Genomic DNA, 17,500 nt, shown 5'->3' with positions numbered 1-17,500 from the left:
TGATTGATTTATGCTATGTATGTATAAGAGGAACCACATGACAAAAAGCAAAGGAACATCAGCTCCCATCCAGAATGGTTTTATTCTGATCAAGTTGACAACTTGATTGTTGCCCAACAAATATTTAAAATTGTGCAAAAAATAATTTGCCAGCAAAATAAGTTATGAACGGTCGTACGGAACTGAAAGAACTCCTTTTCAGTAGGAATATCAAACAAAATCATGTAAAGTTTGGCTCTCATATTGTCCTGTGTGGAACACCGTAGCAGCTTAAAACAAACGCCAACAATTATTTGCAGTTACCTCATGATACAGATCTGTCAACGATGGCACCCTTTGATACAAAAACGATTCATTTCTACGTCAACAATTATTACGATTATCAATTCAAACAATGTTAAGCTGGCAATACACACAAACCATAAACTAGAGTAAAACAAATAACGCGCAAAATAACAGAATAATGCTTTGACATCATTCGAATAGATAGGCTATCTAAGATAAGAGCTCTGATTATGGCACATGGCAGAACAGAGCAGGGTGAAAAAAGCATGAACGAGTATCAAAGGAAAATTGCAATATGCATGCGTGGAAAAGTATCCCTGAATATGAACTTAACCCATTGATACCTGATGCAGCATTTGCGTGTATATCCCTCATTTGTGTGTGTATCCCTTTAAGACCGCGAACCGCATCATACGCGGTTAGACCACGGATACACACACAAATGCTGCATCAGGTATCAATGGGTTTAGGAAACGAAATGAAAAATGAAGTGCTGAAATGTGTCTGGCCTTTCTGGAGGCAGGTGACGACATGTCGATCCGCTGCACTCTCACAAGCCACCTTCCTCCTGAAAAGAGACGAAGATGAAGATGAGACGTCCCGTGTTTATTTCACGCTTCTGACAGGAAAACGGCGATCAGGTGACTGGGAGAACTGTTCATAAATATTATAATATGGACAACCATCTTGTCCATGTGTAGGGCTGTTGTCGAACATTACTGAGTTGCTTTGACATGGATAATTTCCCAGAAGTTGAATGCATGCACATTGGTTAAAGAATGTTGTACCTGTTGTATCTGTCAGGTTTTGGCTATAGCGGTTTGTGAACCATGTCATGTTTCTAATAATATTGTGCATCTAAAGTGTGTCCCCAAACCTCCTCACTGTACGTCAAACCACACGTTAAATCTCAGCTTAATCTTCAACCCGCGTTGATTTATCTGTTCGCTCGACCTGCAGAATATTCTGCTGAGTTGGAGTTCAGATTTTGATGTACGTTTTCATTTTGCTGCCAAGCTGACAATTTATATATAGTACCCGGGAATGAGTCAAGTCAGTCAACATGTTGTGTAACGTTACAGCCTTCACATCTGCTTGTCTGGTACATTTGCCAACAGTTAATTAAATGGAAACGCCACTGGCTTTCAGTATGAGTAGGCTATGTTCTCTCTATGATTGAGAGGAGTTGAGTTTGTGTGGAGGTTTGTTTGGCTACAAAAACTCCTACAAACACTCTCTTCTTCCATTCATTGTTTGGAAAAGTGCTTCTGGAACTTCTTCACGTCAAGGACCCCTAAGGTGACACAAATTCAACCACGGACGAATCTGATAAGATTTGATCCCAGGGTCCCTCAGCTGTTACGATTTTAGCTTTGAGATGTTTTATTAAAGAAAGTGTGTGAAACCCATGACCAAATTAGTCATGCATTGTGTTATTGCTGGGGACCCCCTGGAACCCCCTTAACAACCCCTGGGGGTCCTTGAGGGGGGGGGGGCACGACTGGTCTAGAAAGTAACTCCAGGTAGGCTATAGCCTCACGTGCTTCAGCTACAGCTGGCTACTGTGAGACTACTCCAAGTAGGCTGTAACGCGTTGACATCACAGGGTCGAGTCTTAAATCTCTTGGTCTCCGACTTTGGGTCTTTCATGTTCACAGTTGCTGACCGGACTGCAAATAAGAAGTCAGTCCTTAAAATGACATACAGCAAATACAGCACCTTTCCTCCTTCTTGTTTCATATCAACAGCAGGTCCTATTATATACAGTAGGTTACAATCACACTATCAACACATCAAAACAGCACTAAAACAATACAGACGAAAATGACTATAGGCCCAAATCATACATCAAGCTAATATATTGACCAAGAACTGAAATTGTCCCACTTCCAGCAACTAGGCCATCACAGAACAGAATGGTTCGTTTGGATTTGATGAAGTTGTTTTTGAAAACCTCTAATTTTAACGCTTTGCACTTTTATCATCTGGTTAAAAACGTCTCCTGATCATCATCTACGTGTCTTCAGTGAGTGTTTTGTGACCCTTCAGGAATCCCTTTCAAAATCCATTTGACCCACTTCTATCCTCTATCAGAAAACAAAGCCCGTTCTCTCGGGAAGAGTTCACGTCTAGGAGTTATCGTGCGTTCCTTTATCGCAAAAAGAACTGGGATGTGGAGGCTAAATGACGTCACATCCGTTTTGTTAGCATTCCATTTGCAGAAAAGTTGAGCTGGGAAGTTCACTGTTCATTGGTCAGATCCAGTCGCTAGCCAGGCTAGCCATTGTTAGCAATAACAGTTGATAACATGGCATTTCTCTGCATTTTGAGCATACAAACACTGCAGCCTCATGTCCACGCAGATAGACGTTAGGCAGTGCTGTGTGTACAGCTGATTTAGTGAGACACAAACAAAACAGAAGTGCTAAACAACATTACTACTACTGTTGTTGCGCGGTGCAGCCATCTTGGATTTTTGAGGTCGGGGCTGCTGAGGCTCCTACGAGTTTGGAATGGGAAATAGCAGCTCTGGTGACGTCACCGTCCCAGCTCATGACCTTTGAAGTCGTAAGATTACCAGTTCCCAGTTATAAAGGAATGCACGATTAGAGACGAGTTGTGTGACGTACCTCCTTGCTCTCCCGGCAGTCGCCACAGATGCAGCCCACGCAGCCGTTGATGACCTGCATGCCGCAGAGCCCCACCTGCAGCGCCCCCATGCTCAGCAGGATGCTGAACAGAACCACGTGCCACATCACCGCGTTCTCAGGGAACACACACTGATCCCACAGAGTCTGGTTCACCAGGTAGCTGCTGCCTTCCGCCCTGAGATGGAGAGAGTAGAGCCTATTAAGCATGGACATAATACCGTTGAAGTCAGAGGTTTACGTAGCCTACACTTAGGCCATGTTCGGACTAGGAGGCCAAATCTGATTTGTGAACTTTAGTGACCTATTAATGACTTTATCCAGATTGGTTTTATGAGTCTGGACGCTCCAAGTCTGATTTGTGTCACTTGTCCCAAACCACATATGGAGGTAGTTTCCAATGTGCTTTCGACTGATGTGACTTCAGTGTGGACGCGCTGATCACCCCAATCAGATTTGAGAATGTCTTTTGCAGGGGGGCGGGGACAGGGCCGATTTTACCAACGGGCTTACCCGGGCTGAAGCCCGGGGCCCGGGACATCAAGGGGCCCCAAAATTTTTTTTTTTTTTTTTTTTTTTTTTTTTTTTTTGGGGGGGGGACCCTTGATGGGTTTTTTTGGGCCCCCTGTCCAGGGTCTTCGCGAAAAATGTTTTTTTTACTGACGCCATTCAATTTTTTTTGCAGAGTAATAACATCCACTGTGAGAGGGTGTCCACCCGCTATGCCGACCACTCGCAATGCCGACCTTAGGTTTAGGCATGGGGGGTGGGAGAGGTTAGGTTTTGGGTTAGGGTCTGGGGGAGGTTAGGTTTAGGCGTGGGGGTGGGAGAGGTTAGGTTTTGGGTTAGGGTCTGGGGGAGGTTAGGTTTAGGCATGGGGGCTGGGAGAGGGGAGGTCGGAACAGCGAGAGGTCGGAACAACGACATGGAACCCTGTGAGAGGGCTCCCGAATTTATCGTGCTTAGGGCCCCCAGATGTACAGGGATGCCCCTGTGTGTGTGTGTGTGTGTGTGTGTGTGTGTGTGTGTGTGTGTGTGTGTGTGTGTGTGTGTGTGTTGTGATTGGTAAATTGTGATTGGTAAATCACAATTTCAGACACGTTGATTGACAGGTCTGACATTTAGGTTACCAATCACACGACGGGAGGCGCCCAGAGCAGGTGGTGACATGAAAGTTAGTGAGAAAAGGAGAAGATACTGAATAATGACATCACAACAGTATAATCCTAATGTTGATTTAAAATGAGATATTCCTTTAAATACGGCTAAAAAAGGTAAAAAAAAAACACTCAAATTTCCCCCCCCCCCCCCCCCCCCCTTCCGCTTGAGGGGGGGGGGCCCTGCAGAGATGAATAGCCCAGGGGCCCATGAAGTGTAAAATCGGCCCTGGGCGGGGACTTGAAGAGCAGAGAGCAGACATGCAAACACTGCCAGAAACATTGCATGTTGGCTCATTGGCTCATTGTATCTGGACACACAGATCCGACTTGAACACTTGCCCAAATCAGATTTGTGGCAGTGCGGACACACTCCCAAATCAGATTTGGGAAACCGATCAAGATAATGACGATTAATGACTTTAGCAGCAAATCGGATTTGCCTGTAATGTGAACATGGCCTTAGGTTGAAGTCATTCAAACTATTATTTTTTTTACTCCACAGATTTCATGTTTCCCCCGCCCCCACAATATTTTATTTTCCATTTTCTCAGAACAATACACGAACAAGACAAACGAACAGGCTCAGACACAGGAAAAGGAAAGAAGAAGACAAAAAGCATACATATATTATCGACATTGACATCGACATATTACAACGTGGTGCTACCAGCCGCATAAGGTACTTAACCCATTGATACCTGATGCAGCATTTGCGTGTATATCCCTCATTTGTGTGCGTATCCCTTTAAGACCGCGAACCGCGTTAACGCGGTTCGCGGTCTTAAAGGGATACACACACAAATGCTGCATCAGGTATCAATGGGTTAAGTGCTTGTAAGAGATATTGTGCATGGGATCTGACACAAAGGGGTCCATGAGAAACCAGCCAGGTGAGTCACCCGTCACCCCTAACCTCATCGAGGTAGGCTAGAAACGGCTCCCAGATAGATGCTTTTTTCTTTTAAGTGAATTGGTCCTCAGGAACCTTCTGTCTCTCCATCCGTACAACAGAGGTCTGGTCCGTCAACCACAATTGAAAAGAAGGCGAAGAGGGGGACTTCCATTCCTTCAGAATTAGTTTTTTTTTATTGATTGATTTTGGATAAGAGGAACTTCAAGTAACGACTTTTATCCAAAATGTCAATATTTCATAATGGCTTTTTGGCATTTTGCAAGAAATAAGGAAGCTGCAAGAGGAAGGAGTAACTAACTGGCTGAGGAAGAATATTCATTTCAAACCATGCGTTGAGTCATCGACTGTCAAGTTCCTCGTAAACATTGTAAACCAGTGGTTCTCAAAGTGGGGTTCGGGGGTTCGATGGGTCCGTGGTCTAATTTGTGTCAGTTTAGCGTGAGAAAGTTTGAGAACTACTGCTCCTAAACAGCTGTCATAAAAGCAGTCACCGACAGTACAAGTCAAAGCAACTCAGCGCTGCACCACAATAACCTGCATGTTTATTAAAGGTCTCACAATCAGCCGATAGGCCTCTTCTAGCCAGAGGCGTTTCCAATTTACAAGCCCAAGCCTGGAAAATACCTGCAGCATTAGTCAGTCAGTTTGGCTCTGTGCTGGTTTAGCTGGTTAGCAGCATTGCAGGCAAGTCAAGTTGATGTAGCCCTTCACAGGCCTGTGTCAAAGAACGCCGTGACACGCTGCTAAATGCAGCACAGGTCACGGCCATTCAAGGTCACCCTAATCTTATGCATGCAGGGAACCCCCCCCCCCCCCCCCGCCCCCCCCTACACACCATGCAAATAGAGACCCCCCTCCTCGGGAATGCTGAGTCATGTGCAGTAGATGCCAGAGATGGGTGACCCACATGTTAACATGTGGGTCACATGTTAACATGTGGGTCACATGACTTAAAGTGAGAAGGAAGACAGACTGTCCTTCAACTGAAAGACCAGCTGCTCTAAACCCTGACCTCGGATCTCTGCCCCCCCCCCCCCCCTACCTGTGGATCAGTGCGAGCCAAGAACGATATTTCCTTCAGGAATCAATAAGATAATAATCAATATTCTTATTGGAAGATAATAGAGTTTGTAGAAATACAGAGAGAAAGGGATTTTGAAGAGAGAGTTGTAGCTTATTTCTGAGTTCCCAGGCTTGGATTAAGAGGCCTTTCCATCCGAGGCTGTAAAGTGGGTCTGCTCTGCCACCTACTGGACGTATGTGAACAAGCTTACATTTTCTTTTGCTCTTTTGACGCAGCAGAACGAAACCATGCTCGCCAATAGCCTACTTTAACTTTACTGTGCTATTCAACAAAGATAAGGAATGTGACATGAACTGATGAGCAGATAAGACTTACAGAGAAGGGCAGAGGAGGACATACAGTACAGGACAAGGAAGGATAGACAGGAGAGAGAATAAGCAGCAAGGTCTCTGTGTGTGTGTGTGTGTGTGTGTGTGTGTGTGTGTGTGTGTGTGCGTGTGTGTCTGTGTGTGTCTGTGTGTGTGTGTGTGTGTGTGTGTGTGTGTGTGTGTGTGTGTGTGTGTGTGTGTGTGTGTGTGTCTGTGTGTGTGTGTGTGTGTGTGTGTGTGTGTGTGTCTGTGTGTGTGTGTGTGTGTGTGTGTGTGTGTGTGTGTGTGTGTGTGTGTGTGTGTGTGTGTGTGTGTGTGTGTGTGTGTGTGTGTGTGTGTGTGTGTGTGTGTGTGTGTGTGTGTGTGTGTGTGTGTGTGTGTGTGTGTGTGTGTGTGTGTGTGTGTGTGTGTGTGTGTGTGTGTGTGTGTGTGTGTGTGTGTGTGTGTGTGTGTGTGTGTGTGTGTGTCTGTGCATGTAAGTGGTTATCAGTATAGTTCTCGGCCACTATAGTCAATGTTCTCAGGATGGGGTGTGGGGACCACCAGGGGTCCTTGAGGGCATCCTGGAGGGTCCACAGCAAATGGATGAATCATTATAAAGTTTTACATTGACACATTTGTTACTGTTTTGATCATAGTTTCACTGTTATTTCTTTACCTACAAATGGCCAATGGCAGAGTCATATATATAGAAGAGTCGCGACATCTCCATTCACTCCAATCGACCAGTTTTTTTACTCTCAAGAGTTCCAGGAAGTAAGGTTCTTGATTAAGCAGCACTGTCGATTTGCCGCAAAATGGACAGTTTGTGTTGTAATTTGATTTTCGATTTTTTTTTTTTTAATCAAATTGTACATTATCAGCTTCATTTTAGCATTCAAAAGTAGCGCGAGACCCCTTCCTGGCTGTTCATTGGCTAATGAGTCACGCATTTTGGTCCTCGGCTGATGCCACTCTCTCTCTAAATTGCTCTGGGCAATGGGGAGAGAGACACACTCACATGTTTTCAAAGGGGTATTCCCATTTTCCACTGCCCACGTGGCCCACCTCACACTGGGGTCCTATAGCCAGACCTGCTGATGCCACGCTGGTGCAGTAGATGGACCCGGCCAGGCCGAACGCAGAGCAGAACACAGAGTTCAGCATCTGTTGGACACACACACACACACATATGCACACGCACACACACACACACACACACACACACACACACACACACACACATACACACATACACATACACACACACACACACACACACACACACACACACACACACACACATACACATACACACACACATACACATACACACACACACACACACACACACACACACACGCACACACACACACACATGCACACACACACACACACATACACACATACACATACACACACACACACACACACACACACACACACACACACACGCACACACACACAGGTTGGTTGTATTCATGGATAGATTTTCCTCTTTGTCTTTATCCGTCATCATGTAAGTCTGATTCAAATGAACTATTGCTTAAATATCATAGAATCTGATTGCATTTAATATTCCTAATGATGTTTCCAAAAGCATCCTAAGCAACATTGCCCATACACTGTAGATATCATTCTAGTTTGTCCTTCATTAGATATTATATTATATTACCTGATCATTTTATGACATGTCATTATCCAATGTGTGAGGACTCTCTGTCCACTTCCTGCAATGATGTGTCAATGTAAACCTTTCAACTGACTACTCACCCGGCAACGGTTTCCGCAGCAACCATTCCCGCAGCAACCCTTGCCCCCGGCCTTGATAGCCGAACAGCTGGGGCACAGTATCTGAAAGGTTACGCCCAAAAGAAAGTTATTCAGCACCACCATCTGAGCGTATTACTGATAATATGCTATTCTAAACATTTTAAATGCAATTCAGAGCCTCCCAAAAAACTTTTCCTGGCATTTGTACAGTATGTATGGTGCATGCATAGCCTACAGTGTCTGTATGGTTGTGTGCCCGTGTTCTCTTATCTCCTAAAGCCAATATTTGTGAATCCTGAATCTCCGTTCAGTCTCTTGTTCCAGCGGGCGATGACATTGAAAAAGACAGGAGTGCCATTAACCCATTGATACCTGATGCAGCATTTGTGTGTGTATCCCTTTAAGACCGCGAACCGCGTTAACGCGGTTCGCGGTCTTAAAGGGATACGCACACAAATGAGGGATATACACGCAAATGCTGCATCAGGTATCAATGGGTTAAAAGAAACTGCCTGCAGGTAAAGTATCATCAGACACTGAACACACTGTAACATCCAGCCTCCAAATTGTAAAAGTGACTGTGATAAAGGATACACCCTCAAACAAGCCTCAAAGGTCTCTCTGAACAGCATATTTTGGACATTGTATAATTGTGTACTGTCTATCGTCCTGCTATAAACTAACGAGATAGGGTCGCTGCCAACCCGCTCGGCAAGAATTTGAAGATAACAAAAAATATCCTAAGCCACAAATTCCTTTACTGCTACTACTGTTCCTTTACTGCTACTGAACCATGTGTCGCTGATGAGTATGAGATCTGTGTTAAATCTGGTATCTGTGAGATCTGTGTTGTACTGGTAGATTAATGTCACACAATCTGGCCGTCAGATAAAGATCCTCTCATATGCTGCATAACGATTTAAACAGCCTCGCATATATCTCTTACTTTTGATCAGAATCTCATGTCAGACTGGTATCAATCGGAAATCAATATCGCTGACGTACTTTTGTGGTCTGTGATCAGAGCTGATTATTAGTGAGCATTTGAGGCACGGTAGAAACAAGTCGTGTTAGTGCCACAGTGTTGCTCAGTGTCTACGATACATGGCATGGCAGTATCTGTCTACACTAACCTAAAACCAGCACTCAAAAAGACACCTCTTCCAATCAAATCGTATTCAACTTAAAGGAACAGTTCACCCAAAAATGAAAATCGTGACAACAGGTCCCCCCCATTGATCTTCAGTTGTAGGCTACTGGGTTAGGGTTAGTCAATGCTTGTTTGTTAACTTGTGCTGGCAACCTCCCTGTCTTAGAAAGTGACAGAAGATAACGATGCTTTATGAAAGTCAAGTGTTTGGTCAAGATTTCTGGCAATTAATGAAAAGGCATGACTTTGCCCTTAAAAAGTCTCCAGCGACTTCCTTGTCAATACATGTGTATGTATGGCTTTACTCATGTGGTTATATATCTGATTATGTTTCCTTTTGGGTGTGTCCTTTTTGGGCAGCTTTTAATATACCGTAAAAGCCACCTGTGGACAGGTGTTGAAAATTAGCGTTCCGCTATAAACACTTAAAGGGGGACTTACCCCCCAGATATGTATCAGAACAGTGATTTGAAAATACCTATGGAAAAAACCAAGAAATGACATGTATGCTCTTGTCTATACTATACTCTTTGGCTGTGTTCAGCTCAGGATTTTTTTCCGGAAATCGACGCCATTAGGGGAGAGTGGGGTGAGTTGTGCCAGTGGGGAAGTTGTGCCACCCCTTGTATCTAGAAAACCATAGAAGAAATTGGTCATGTGACCACACATTTTTGAAGAGGCATCCATTTTACTCACTCTGCAAAGAAGGGAGGCAGATGGCACAAGAGCTAAGCACATTAAAGTTCAAAAAACTGTTTTTTGCCTCTCAAAGTAAATTTTTTATGATCAAGGTTTATTGATTGTTGTGTCTGAACAATTATAGACAAGCTTGAAAACATTTCACGCATGTGTTAGTGTTTTAGTAAGCTACAATATGAGGCTATACTGTTAGCATGATGTTAGCTCCAAACCAGCTATATGATACAAGTTTGTTAAAATGGTGGGGATGGGGTGATTTGTGCCAAAAGGCCTGGGTTAAGTTGTGCCAGTGCAGTTGCAGTTGATTTAGTGAAATTTTATTTCATTTTGTTCTTAAATGTTTAAATAGACCTTGTTGAAGAATATTGCAGTATTGGCAAGTGTAGCCTGGCTCTGTGATAGTTGATTTTGTTCATTTTGAACATCATTTTTATTTCTGAAAATGTTAAATATGTAGGTCAACTGCTGCTACCGTTTAGCCTTGTTTAACCCTGTTATAGTACACTGGACTTTAGTGTTATCTTTATTTTGTCTTGCTTTGATATAGCATTACAGTATATGAGATGAAAATCTTCTGTTTTACTTCAGTAATCAATGGCACAATTTACCCCAACGTATTCTCTCCAAAGGCACAACTTACCCCGCACCGGGGGCAAGTTGTGCCAAGAGACCACTTTTTTAAGAATAGCCATATTTTTTTAACAGTTTATTTAAGATCCAAAGAGAGTGTTCCCAGTGGTGCACAACATCCTGAAATATATTTACATATTGTAGTTGGAGGCATTACTGTCATGCCCTCACTTTAAAGACACCTCAAGTAAAAAGTGGCACAACTCACCCCACTCTCCCCTACAGCGCCCACTGTGTATCTGGTTACTGTGCATACATGTATGTTACATCTCCAATGCTCTGTGATGTCCATATCAAATAAACTTAACCGCAAAGACATAAAACCTAGCTTTAAAAAGCTGTGAGTCCAGACTTGACAGAGTAGAATCCAGTAGTAGTACTCACAAACAGGCCTCCTCCGATGAGGCCGCCCATGAGCCAGACCTGCAGGGAGATGTGACCGTTGTCCAGACTCTCTCCGTTGGGGAAGAAGAGCAGCAGGTTGGCGATCATGCAGATGAACGCCGAGGGCAGCAGGATCAGGCCCACCAGACGGGCACACTTCCCTGTGCAGCACATGGCTTTCTCTGTCTCGTGTGTGTCTTTCACTCACCCAGAAGTCAAAAAAATATATATATGGTGGAAAATGGCAAAACACGGCAAATGACACAGAGTGAAGTAGCAGGTGACAATCGACCAGCTCTGAGCTCAGCAGTGGCAGCTTGGTCTCACACAGGCAGGTGAAAGAAGGCAAACACAACCAGTGACAATTCTAGCAGGAGGGAGAGAGGGGGGACAAAGGCCAGGGTGATGGTGTCGCTGCCTGTAATCTCACGCGTCACCATTTGTGTGTCCTATCTTCTCATGGCTCTCTGGATGGCCTATGTAGGATTCAAATCCTACTGGGGGAAACAAAATCTCATAGTGTCAAAATCAATTAGCAAACACAAGATAAGTTATGAAAAACTGAGTAATCTAAAGACCACAGAGCGAAAAGAGTAGTCGCCTAGTTCTCTGTGTGTGTGTGTGTGTGTGTGTGTGTGTGTGTGTGTGTGTGTGTGTGTGTGTGTGTGTGTGTGTGTGTGTGTGTGTGTGTGTGTGTGTGTGTGTGTAAGGCGGTCCACCATAGGTCCACCCTCTGCACTTTGATACGTGTTCATGATATCAGTTATTTAGAGGTCTTGGTTTACAGGAAGGCTTAATAAAACCTTTTCCAATCTGTTTAGACCTGATTGGTTTAGACCTAAAGGACACAGACTACTAGAATAAAAAGAATGGAGTGATGAGTAAATTAATGAGTTCATGTGTATTCAGGTCATTTCGAGTATTAAATAGACGAGGAATATGTACAAATACAGAAGTTTATTAAATTAAAATGGAAAGTTTAATAAAAATTGTGTACTCCATTATGATTGAATGACTGGTGTATTTTCCCAGATTTCTGAATAAAGCTAATTATTGTGATGTAAAGCTTTCTTGGTAATATTGTAACTAGGTTATTTATTAAAATGATTAAAATTGTATTTATTAAAATATACAAATCAAAAAATACAGTAAACCAACAAGCAGACAGTACAAGATAATCCACTAACCCACCACAAGATGGCATTACCTCCTAAGGTAATGGCCTTCTGGTCGAGGTAATGGCGCCCTTCATTCTGCTTGGCTTTCCTTAGGAAGGGACTCTGCCCTGTGAGTGAGCACCATCCTTCGGATGAGTAGGGGTGTAACCCCGGTGCCTTGGCTAAATTCCCAAACAGGCCTTCCTTCAATCATAGCTGGTGAATGTTGCTGCCTGTCTGTTCACCTTATGTAGCCACGCCCATTTGACCCGGTTGTGTGGTCGTGTGACGACTTCCGGCAAAAAAAAATGGCTGGCTGCGCCAATATGTTTAAAATATACATACTACAGCATGCGCTGGGACGCGTCATCAGTGATGTTAACTGGGGTCGTAAGGTGTTTTTCGGGTCTGTCAACATCATACACCCTCGCCCAGTAGACCCAGCCGAGGCCGATTAAGACCCCGACCCGCATCCCAGAAGAAGGTCACAACAGACTCGTCCGTCAGAGCCTGCCCAGGTTGCCCATATGGTTAATCCGGCCTTGAGCGGTCTCGTAAGATCCATGGCTGACCCCTCCCACCCGAGGCACAAACTTTTCAAAGCACTACCCCTCGGCAAGAGACTGAGGTCTGTCAAGACCAGAGCCTCTCGCAATAAGAACAGCTTCTTCCCAACTGCCGTCGGCCTCATCAACAAGGCCCGAAAGCCCCCTCTACGAAGGACCCTACCATAGACGGACCCTACCAACCTCCACCCCCCTCACACACACACACTAACCCCTGAACACTGCTGACCCCCCCCACCTTAAAACATCACTTTACTGGACTGCACACTAAAGCATTATAGCTGCTCTGTTAACTACATCGAGCACTGCTTGTTCTGTAGTTCCTATTTAATTTAATGCCTGTTTAACCCGGACTGTAAATTCATATTTAATGCCTACTTAACATTCCTCCTATTCATGTATATATTGTACATATTGGCTGCACTTGCAATGTTGTGATTGTCTTCTTTGGAATATTGATATGACTGCTATGCTGCATAATGACACTAACACAAATTCCTTGTATGTAATGCTTGCATATTGTGGCAATAAAAGTGATTCTGGTACAGGGGAGGAGCACACAAAAGCTAACAATAATAAAATAATGTGATACACAATGACACATCTGATACAAACAAACGACACAGCAATAGACTGAACAGCAAAAATGCATCTGTAGCCTATTGTCAGCGTTCAGCTGCATGCATGCATGCATCATACAGCCAAATGCATGTTAACGCGTGCACACAAACACACACACACACACACACTGGAATCAGACGATTAAACAACAAACAATGAGAAAATAAATAAACTTTATTTAAATAACACGTTTTCAAAAGTTTACAAAGTGCTTTGCAGAGTATAAAACGACATGAATAGGTAGTAGGACATAGTCAATCAGTAAACATAAATGGAAAAAAGTCATCAATAAAATCTTTAAAACAGCTCAGCAGTGTAATTTTCAGATCTGACTAAAACATTTCATTCACAAATTCTGGATAAAACAGGATACTTTCTGGATACTTTTCATTAAATGATGGATAAATTCTTTAAAATCACATTTGTGGGGAAAAAGATTGAAGAATTTTTACCATTAGCATAATACATGATCTAATCAATACATGATGGGTAGTTTATGAAAAAGACGTGATCTGAAGGATCTCTTCTGATTTTTGTTGTGAAATATTTGTTATGAGAGCATGAAGTTTGGAGAAATAATTGATGTACATTTACATATCTGATGGTTTTACTATCTATAAAGGCACTTGGTAACTTTATTTGTGTGCTACATAATAAGTTTCTTATTATCTTCTGCAGTTTGCTCGGCGCCGCCTGATGAATTTCCAGAGTAGAAAAATGACGAGGCCAATGGAGGCAACACCAATTAATCCAAAAAAAACATGTTGCCATACTTCATAGCTCCCGCTACCAAGGCCACTCGAGGTAGGGTTCACTGAGAGAGAGAGAGAGAGAGAGAGAGAGAGATCAGCAAAGCAAGTTGAGTATCCCTGGATTAGGGATACTCAACTTGCTTTGCCCGGGGGGCACTTTCGTTAAATTATAGGAGGCCAGGGGCCTCATTGTTTTCACACAAAATACAAAACTAGTACTACATAGTGTACAGAATAACTCCTCTATAGCCTGACAGAGGATTTATGGATATGTAGTATAGTCGAGCTTCTACCTAGTGTGCTAGTCAGCTACTGTATGTGTTAACAAGACAGTCAGTGTTTGCTGACCAGATACTATGTTTTTTCTATGGAGTCTGGTGTGACCAATGAGAGAGAGACCTGTGTCACGGGCTACGGCTAGGTGTGATGATCACTCCTCCACTCACCTGGTCCGCCAGGAGAGCCAGTTGGGTGCATCAGTTGAGGACACACTGTAATCAAACACAATGTAGCCTAATTATTGTTTTTTTGTCTTTTTCTTTTTTTTTATTATACCACACACAAACAATAAACGGTACTACAATTGTCAGGTATGAAGAAGTGTGTGTGGACCCAAATACAGAAGAGAGACGCAGCAGGCAAGGTTTTAGGAGCAAAACGTTTACTGAACTTAAATATCAAAAATCTAAACTCAGAACAATAGACGATACACTGAGGACAATACATACCAGACAGGGAAAACAATGATTCGACAAGGACTAGACACAGACTGAGACATTATATAGACACAGGTAAGTGTGGTCTTTGACCTTTTGTATTTCAATCATGGAATACTAACCTCTACACAGCATAGTTTAGAGCACCCCATGCTGTTCATGCCCCTCGTCATTTAGGGTCGTAAACTCCCTGCCCAAGTGACGTCACTAAGTCACGTCATATCATGTCATATCATGGAGTCATACGCCACGCTTAAACTGTTTATTCTGATTCAATAAAGCTTGTTAAAACTTCCTACGAGTCTCTCATGATTGAACTATAATGACATATGAGGGACAGCTGGGGAAGGCAGCAACACAGGGGGCAAAACGGGAGAACTGATTGGTGGGGAGAACTCAGGTAATGGGGCAGACTAACGAGGGAACATAGGCAACAGGTGCGAGGAAAACAGAGCACACACAAGGAATAAACATAACAGGCCTTTCTCTATAGTAAGACTCATAGTCCACTGAGTTTTAGCTCCTCAGGAATTACACACATAACAGAGCAGGCCACGGTGTGGCCTGGGCGTTACAACAATACAATACAATAAAGCACAAAAGAACAAACACCAAAAGAAAATTGGACAAACTTGGGGGTTAGGGTTAGCGACTGCAGAGCAACCCACATCTAAACTTGAGAGGCAGCTGAATTTGTGCGAAACCATAATTTGTGCGAAACCTAATTATTGTTAATAGGTGTATGAATAGGAAACATGCTATGGCACTTATGATCGGCCCATGTTGGAAATAAGTGTTTGCACTTTCACATGTTTATCCCTCGGATTATGTTGTCTTTTATACTCCACAATAAATCAAATCAAATCAAATATTTCAAGTAATAAATATTCACGTGTTGATGAGTCCAATTGATTTTATCCAAAAAAATAATCTGGCCCCCATGAGGTCTCATTTGAACAAATCTGACCCACTATCTAATAGAGTCTGACCCCCCTGGTTTATGTTGATTTCTTTGAATTAGATGATCATGAGAAAATTGAGTTGTGCTTTAAAAAGGGGAGTTTTCTGTAGCTGATTTTGTATGTGGACATGTGAAAGAAGGCAGAATTTTGTTTGGGACCAAGCTGTATAAATTACATGTGGTTTTGTGATTGAATGAAATGGGCTGAAAAGTTTAGACCCCTGCAACACAAAATGTGTATTTCTGTGCATGAGACAAGAATAAAGAAAATTATCATCATCATCTTCATCATCATCATCATCATCACTAGGCCTACTACTACTACTATTCCACCACTTCCACTACTACTAACACTAATCAGAGCACTATCGTGGGCTGATTTCAATTCACCAACTGCTCCTTTATTTTATCATTATAATCTCCTACCCCTTACTGAATACAATTACTTGCTTGTCTGATGTACCAGGTTACATACAATTTAAACCCCTGCCTACGTGAGCTCGTTCCAATCTGTGTGCCTCTGCACGCACACGACACCAGGAGGAAACATCGTATTCATGGTAAAACCAGGAAACTGCATTGCACTAATCTTAGTGTTGCGTGTAGGGGCCCGCAGATCTGGAACGAGCTCGATGAAACTATGTCACACTCTGTCTCCTCTTTTTTTTTTTTATGTTGAAGAAACAACTATTAGCCACATATCTGAATTGAAACTGACTGGGAATTGTCTTGTCTGTCTTATGTCTTGTATGATACGTTGTGGGGGTATTAGGCCAGTACCCTGTCCTATTTTGTTTTGTTTGTTTTGTCTGTTCTGTATTGTATGATAATTGTTTATTTAATGTCATAATTTATGTTTCTTGTGGGTCCCCACCAAAAGCTCAGAAAGCTTCCTCGGGGTTCCCATTTGCACACTCTGGTTTTCCTTCATTTTTCAAGTTGTATATTTTTTCAAGTGTGTGTGAATAAAAGAAATCTGAATCTGAATCTGAATCTGAACACCACCATTACACTGTCCTTTCCATTAGGAGTCCATCATGTGCTGGAAGCCTATGTATTTGTTCAAGTTATTCTCTTTTTATGCTGAAAGTGTTTGGATCTCACATACTATCAGATGTAAACAACAACAACAACAACAACAACAACACATGTATCACTAAATAGAAAGACAATAAGATGAGAACAGAAGTCTCACCGCTCTCTGTGATGTTTTTGAGTTGACCTGCAGCCTCCATCGTCACTCTGGCGTTCTCCTTCAGGTTGCAGCATATGATCTGCATGCTGTGGATAATCATGCACAGCACACAGAAGGAGGGGGGAGGCAGAGAGGTGGAGGAGCAGGGGAGCAGCAGACCCAGAGAACTCCTTCCCCACCAAATTGGCCCATCGTTGTTATAATCATACAGCGCATCTGGATATGGGATGTTAGGCTCCGAGCTGTAACATGTGACGGGGTTCATCTGAGAGAGAGAGAGAGAGAGAGAGAGAGAGAGAGAGAGAGAGAGGAGGGGGAAGAGGAGGATGAGGGAGAAAGGAAAGAAGGTTGGAAAGAAGAAACAGGGACGAAAGAAGAAACAGGGACAGAGAGAAAAGGAAAGAAATGGTGTAATGCAGATTTGTTTAGACCCTGGATAGACTATAATCGGGAGAGACCATAGAACATTTCACTGGGGCCACACACACACACACAAAAACATCGAACAAATATTTTCTT

General features: G+C 43.1%; 1 protein-coding gene and 1 long non-coding RNA gene across 2 annotated transcripts in view; both read right to left on the bottom strand.

Moving 5' to 3' along the window:
* Window positions 1-835: 835 nt before the first annotated feature.
* Window positions 836-11,187, bottom strand: tm4sf5 (transmembrane 4 L six family member 5; the record flags this gene model as incomplete). Its single annotated transcript, XM_083640205.1, has 5 exons — window positions 836-853; window positions 2,916-3,111; window positions 7,399-7,544; window positions 8,151-8,231; window positions 11,014-11,187. The coding sequence occupies 5 exons, from the start codon at window positions 11,185-11,187 to the stop codon at window positions 836-838; spliced, it is 615 nt and encodes a 204-aa protein (XP_083496331.1).
* A 2,324-nt stretch (window positions 11,188-13,511) lies between these two features.
* LOC310779976 overlaps window positions 13,512-17,500 on the bottom strand; it is a 5,005-nt gene continuing 1,016 nt past the window's right edge. Inside the window, exons 2-4 of the long non-coding RNA XR_014552887.1 lie at window positions 16,982-17,246; window positions 14,556-14,600; window positions 13,512-14,171 (exon numbers count right to left, since the gene is read on the bottom strand). This is a non-coding gene — a long non-coding RNA (uncharacterized lncRNA). The remainder of the gene's footprint in view (window positions 14,172-14,555; window positions 14,601-16,981; window positions 17,247-17,500) is intronic.

This window comes from Poromitra crassiceps (assembly GCF_964638095.1).
Source record: "Poromitra crassiceps genome assembly, chromosome: 7".
Taxonomy (NCBI): domain Eukaryota; kingdom Metazoa; phylum Chordata; class Actinopteri; order Beryciformes; family Melamphaidae; genus Poromitra; species Poromitra crassiceps.
Note: the sequence above shows the minus strand (reverse complement) of the source record. Positions and strands in the feature narration are given on the sequence as shown.